Raw genomic sequence first — 6107 nt, forward strand, 5'->3', positions numbered from 1 at the left:
TTTTTTTTTTTTTTTTTACTATTTTTTAAAAAACATTTTCTATGTTTGGCTGTTTTGTCTGCATGTATGTGTGTGAACGATGTGTGTCCAATGCCTCACAGAGTTACAGACGGTTGTAAGCTGCCTTGTAGGTGCTGGGGATTGAACCCAGGTCCTCTGCAAGAGCTCTTAACATTGAGCTATTTATCCAGCCCCCAGCTTCAGGGTCCTTACTGATCCCTCTGTGATGGTTAATCTTGCTAGTTAGCCTGGTCGGATTTCAACTCACTTAGGAGACAAGCTTCTGCATGTGCCTGTGAGAGGTGAGGTGGAGGGCCACCCTGACTGTTGGTGGCATGGTTCTATGGGGTAGGGGTCTACACTGATGAGAAGGAGAAAGCGAGCCCTGTTCGGCATTCATCCCCACTGCCTGATGCAGTGTGACCAACTGTTCGAGCTTCTGTACCAGCCCCTCCCCACCGTGCTGGGCTGCACGCTCAGACTGTCAACCAGAAGGAACCCTTCTTTTTAAAGTTCTTTGTATTTTGTCAGAGCAACCAGGCAAGTAGCTTCACACGTTTTCCTTGTCTTTTCAATATATTCCCTCTCCAACCTAGCTTGGCAGCTCATGTCTTGTACGCCAGCTTTTCTTGCGTCTGCGGAGCAAGCAATAAACATATATTGAATACTAGCTGATTCAGACCCTGTAACCACCCAGAGACTATCAAAGAGCAATCAGCCCCTTCTAGTTACAAGTAGGATAAGGCATACCTTAAACCCTCTCCACGTCCACAAACCTCACTTTCCCAAGAAGCCTTCCATGAGCACACACAGTGCCTCTCATGACCTCCTTGAAACCTCTCTTGGTTTTCCTGTCTTGTCTGAAGTTGACTTCCTGTCTGTCCCCTTAATCTCCTATTCCATGGGCTCTTCTTTCTCATTCAACCCCTGAGGTGTTTCTTCTATTATAGGTACAATGTATACGCTTGAGTAATCTCAGGCTTATGGATTTCAGAGGTTACTTATGTATTAATGACTCAAAATAATGGCCAGTAGCCTTATTTCCCTATTCTTGTTTTCAATTCTGGGTGTTTTCATGGTAATGTCAGTGATGGTTAGCTTTAATTTCCAATTTGACACAACTAAGAATCCCAGGGGAGGAGAATCTTAATGAGGGATATGAGCTAGTCTGTGGGCCCATCTGTTGGCATTGTCTTGAGTTAACTGATAGGGAAAGCCACAGCCCCCTGTGGGCTGTACGATTCCTAGACAGGGATCCTGAAATGTGTGAGCTGAGACACTGTAGTAGTAGGCAGTGGTGGTATTGCAGTTTATCCGCTGTACTTCCTTTGCTTGCTTGTTCGTTAGTGACCTCAGCCACCCTCCTGGCCTCCACTGCTGACCCTCACACCTGTGCCTCCCGCTCTGGGCTTCCTCAGTTTTCAGAATCCTGGGTTTTATGGATTTTGAAAATGTTCTATATGAGTACAGCATACTTATTTCAGTCCAACTCCCCTCTCCCAGCTTCAGTTCCTACTATATCCCCCCACGCCCTTGAACTCATGACCTCTTCTTTTTCCTTTTTTTTTTTTTCAGGAATTTTTTTTTGAATTATTTATTTTATGTATATGAATACACCATGCTGTCTTCAGACACACCAGAAGAAGGCATCGGATCCCATTGTGGATAGTTGTGAGCCACCATGTGATTGCTGGGACTTGAACTCAGGACCTGTGGAAGAGCAGTCAGTGTTCTTAACTGCTGAGCCATCTCTCCAGCCCCTCATGACCTCTTCTATAATTTTTGTTTTGTTTTGTTTTTTGAGACAGGGTTTCTCTGTGTAGCCCTGGCTATCCTGGAACTCACTCTGTAGACCAGGCTAGCCTCAAACTCAGAAATCCACCTGCTTCTGCCTCCCAAGTGCTTGCGATTAAAGGTATATAACACCACCGCCCGGCCAATTATTATATGTATATGTATGTGTAGCCTACCGAGTCCACTTAGTGTTGCTCACATGTACATGTGTTTAGGGCTGAACACTTGAGACGGGATAATCTGTCAGTGGCTTATCCCTGGAGATAACTGACAGTTATCTCTCTTCCTCAGCGGCCATTGACTGCCTACAGCTCGTCATCTAATGGTGGAGCCTTGTGAAATTTCCTCCATTTGGGTTGGTGTATCAACTGGAGTTGTCATTATGCAGGTCTTATTTAGGCAACCATATTGTTAGGATTTTGTGAGTGCAACCTTTCTGTCCTATCTCAAAGATGCTAACTCGTGGAAAGTATCCACCTTGCTTCTCTAACTCTTAAACTCCTTATGATTCCTCTACCAAGATGTTCTCTGAGCCTTGGGTGTAGAGATCCTGTAGGTGGTGTACCCATTGGAGCTGGGTACCCCATGGACTACATTTTAACCAGCTGTGGATCTCTAGTAGTTGTGTCAGCTACAAACATCCAGCTCTTTGCCAGACAATTATTTGGATGTCCCAGACTCTCACAAGCACTTCACAGTCACATAGCAAAGACAGATCATCACCTTCCTCCAGACCCACGGGAAACCATTGTCCTGTCACCTAAACAGAATGCTGTAGAATTGTCTTCATTGCCTTCATTTTGCTTCATCCTACATAGCCAAGAAATGATTAAGCTTGCTTTTAAAAAGTCACATTGTTTATTTAGGTGGGGGATCACAGGTATCTGTGGAGGTCAGAGGACAACTTGCAAGAATCCGTTCTCTCCTCACATCATAGGGTTCCTGGTGACTGGACTCTGGTCACCAGGCTTGGCAGGAAACACCTTTATCTGCTAAGTTATTTCACTGACCCCACTCCCTGGATTTAACATTTCTCAAGCCCAGTTTCCTTCTCAGTTTCTAGTGGCCTAGATATATCTCATATAATCTTTGGACTGAAAGACCTGCTGTTTACATGCGTAATTTCACTTCCTTGAATTTATTTATCATGTACAACTAATCTTTCTGGTATATATATATATATGTGACTTAAAATCACTAACAGCTCCGTAAAATCAAATTGCCTGTAATTCAAGTTCCAGGGGATCCAGTGCCCTCTTTTGGCCTCCCAAGAACACCTGGACACATACATGTACATACATACACTCAGACAATCATGTTCAACATACACACAGAGAGAGAAATATTTTTTTTAAAAAAGTCCATAGCAAGAAAAACACAGCAACTCAACAGAAAAGAATAGACAACAGATATAAAGTGAGAAGTCTAAAAGAAGAAATCCATAAGGCTATTAAGTAATGTTCAACCAGAAGGCTGACAAGGAGGTTCAGCAGGTAATAGCACTTCCTGCTAGGCTGTTGACCTGAGTCAGATCCCTCAGACCTATAGCAGAAAGGAGAGAACCAAGCTGTGTGATGACCATGGAGGTGTCTGCTGCTGAGAATTAAGCCAGGGCTCTGTTCCATCAGGAACTTCTGGTCAGAGATAACGATCATTTGATCATTTGGGTTTTTAGACTGGTTAACTTTGGTGTTACTGATAAATTGCTATCTTCATTTGACTTTGTTAAACATTATACATTGGCCTTTGCTGTGCTCCGAGGTTCTGGAGTACGATGTCATTTGAAAACAAGCAGTGTGTAGCCTACTAAATTCCAAAGATGCCAATTGACTCTGCAACTTGCCCACAAACGTCTGTTCTTCCCCCCCCCCCCCCTCCTTGTCTCTCTCGTCTCACTACTGCAGGTAGTACAAATACAACGGTTTCGTGTCTCACCTTTCAGAGGCCAATTTTCAAATATGATTCCTGAAGGATTCCTAAATGTGCTGGGTTAGGGGCAGGCTAAGCCACCCAGTCGAAGGCTTCTTAGTCTGTAGACATTAGAAAGAAGTGCAGAAGCCCTGTAACCAAAATGGTCACAGACATCGTGGAGAGTGTTTGAGACAGGGTCGTACTGGCCTCAGACTCACAGAGAACTACTGTCTCTGCTGTCAGAGTGCTGGAATTAAAACCTAAGTCACCACACCTCACCTTGGAAGATTATATTTTACTATAAAAGAGGCTGAGCCAGAGAAGATCCTACTGCAAGGCCCGTTCCAAGGTACAACCTTGAGAAATTACGCCATGCAAGCAAGACCTGATGTAAAAGTGGTTTATTAGGGTTAGACGAGTGAGGGCCTAGGAAAGGTACAGAGGCAGACAAGTAGGCATGGATCCAGTCAGACAGACAGGAGCAAAGCCATGTGGCAGAGAGAAGCGGACCGGGACGCTGACAATAGACAGCGGCTGAGTGGCGGGGCTGAGGGGGTGTCTCTTTAGACGCAGCACACACCGATGGCACAGGGTGGAGGCAGGTCTAAGTGGTTGCTAGGTCCCTGGGGGCAGGCCAGCAGAATGCCAGAATACCAACAGGCGCGCTACAGCAGGACACCCTTTCCCCACTTCACCCCCCCCCCAAAAAAAAAACCCCAGTAACTTCAAACTGTCTACCTCAGTTGGTGTTCATTTGTATTTGTTACTTGCCTACGGGTTTGTGGCTCATTTGCTATTAGTTCTTTAGATACTGTGCTTCGTTTTACACACACAGGGATAGGTAGCCCAGGACCTGGAACTCACTACATCCCACTCCCACCCCACCCCCGATCCAGCCTCCCAGGTCCTGGAGTCGTGGGCTACCTAACCCTTGGCAGGTAACCTTTTATTGTTTTGTAGTCTTTTCCTCCACAATGCCCTTTGATTACTACAGCGCCCCCCCCCCCTCGCTGCCTGCGTGAACCGCTCCAGGCCGCCTCTTAGCTGAAGGTCATTTGAAGCCGGGCGGATGGCAGGACTTGACAAAAAGGCGTAGCAGCTGGAGAACCCAGCAGCTCTCGAAAAGCAATTACGCAAGTTGGGGGCAGCAGATCCCGCGGTCCGGGTGGCTCCCCTCCAGCCACTCGTCCTCCCCACAAACCCCGCTTCCACCCGAGCGGGCGCATTTGTCTGACGTCCCAAATGCGCCATTTCACTGTGTGCTCAGGTAGCACCACCCCCTTGGCTGTCCACAGGCGCGTAGGAGCGACTAGTCTCTCGGCGCCGGAAATCCGGGACACGTGACCAGGTGACAGCCTTCGCTCGGTGGCGGGGCTCGCTTGAGGTGCTGCGGCACGGGATGGCGGAGGCGCCTCCGGTCTCAGGTACTGTCCTGTTCCCCGCGCGGGACCCCCTAGGGTCTAGCAGTCTAGTCGGAAGGGTGCGGGCCATTGCGGTGGCAAGTGGGGTGCGAGCTGCGCGGGGACAGTGGCTCGCGAGGGCCAAGCCACGCGCGCTGCACGTACGGAACCCTCCTCCATCTTCCACGGGATGGGGAGGCTCGGCCCCTGGGTTTCCGAGGAGAGCGGGCGGGTCCCGGCGCCAAGGGAGCGGACGTGGGCATCCGCCGCCCCCCGCGGGGCTCCTTCCGGCCTTCCCGAGGCCGCGCGGAGCAGAGTCGGGCGGGCGGGCGGGCGGGCGTAGGCGACTCTCCGTAGCGGGCCCTGGAGGCCAGCGAGTTTGCGCGCTGTGCTAGGGGTGTGTTCTTTACCTCTCGGAGTGGCGGGTTCCGCGCGCGCGGGCCAGCCAGCCAGCGGGCCCCGTCCTGAGGGGGTGTGAAATCCCATATTGAGGTGCGTGACGTGATCCAGTCTCAGTTACCTCATCTGTCAGCCTGGAGTTAGTAAGCTAATTCCCAGACCCGCCCTGTTCTCTCCCTGATTGTTGGCTCACTCCCCCTCCCGGAGCTACCCCTGCGGTAGAGACCGCCTCATTTGACTGTTCGTATAAGTTATTTCCATTTTCTTCAAGGCGTATTGGTGAATCCGGGGTTTCAAATTTTGTGGACAGCAAAAAAAAAAAAAAAAGAACGTTTTGCATGGGGTATTAGTACACATTTGCCTAAATGTAAACGTGAGCCGAGAAGCTGGGGCGCTCCTTCAAGTGTTTAAGAACAGTAGCTCCTCAACAGAGCAGTCACGTTCCGCTTGCACAACCACCTAGAAAGCTGTAGGCGATCTGACGCCCTCTTCTGGCCACGGAGGGCATCAGCAAACACGTGGCATATATCCCGCCCCCCACCCCCCAAAGCATCCTTGCTAAAACAGGCACACACGATTAAAAGAAAAGGTTTTTTTTTTTTT

At 48.9% G+C, this 6107-nt stretch overlaps 1 protein-coding gene across 2 annotated transcripts in view; it reads left to right on the plus strand.

The window, feature by feature from the left end:
- The first annotated feature begins 4975 nt into the window (after positions 1–4975).
- The window catches only part of Nfx1 (nuclear transcription factor, X-box binding 1), a 55007-nt gene continuing 53875 nt past the window's right edge, over positions 4976–6107 (plus strand). For both annotated transcript variants that reach the window (XM_021159379.2, XM_021159380.2), the window contains exon 1: positions 4976–5129. In XM_021159379.2, the coding sequence (XP_021015038.1) occupies positions 5105–5129 (25 nt within the window). In that variant the 5' untranslated portion in view covers positions 4976–5104. The remainder of the gene's footprint in view (positions 5130–6107) is intronic.

The sequence above is a fragment of the Mus caroli genome, chromosome 4 (genome assembly GCF_900094665.2).
Source record: "Mus caroli chromosome 4, CAROLI_EIJ_v1.1, whole genome shotgun sequence".
NCBI classification, from domain to species: Eukaryota; Metazoa; Chordata; class Mammalia; order Rodentia; family Muridae; genus Mus; species Mus caroli.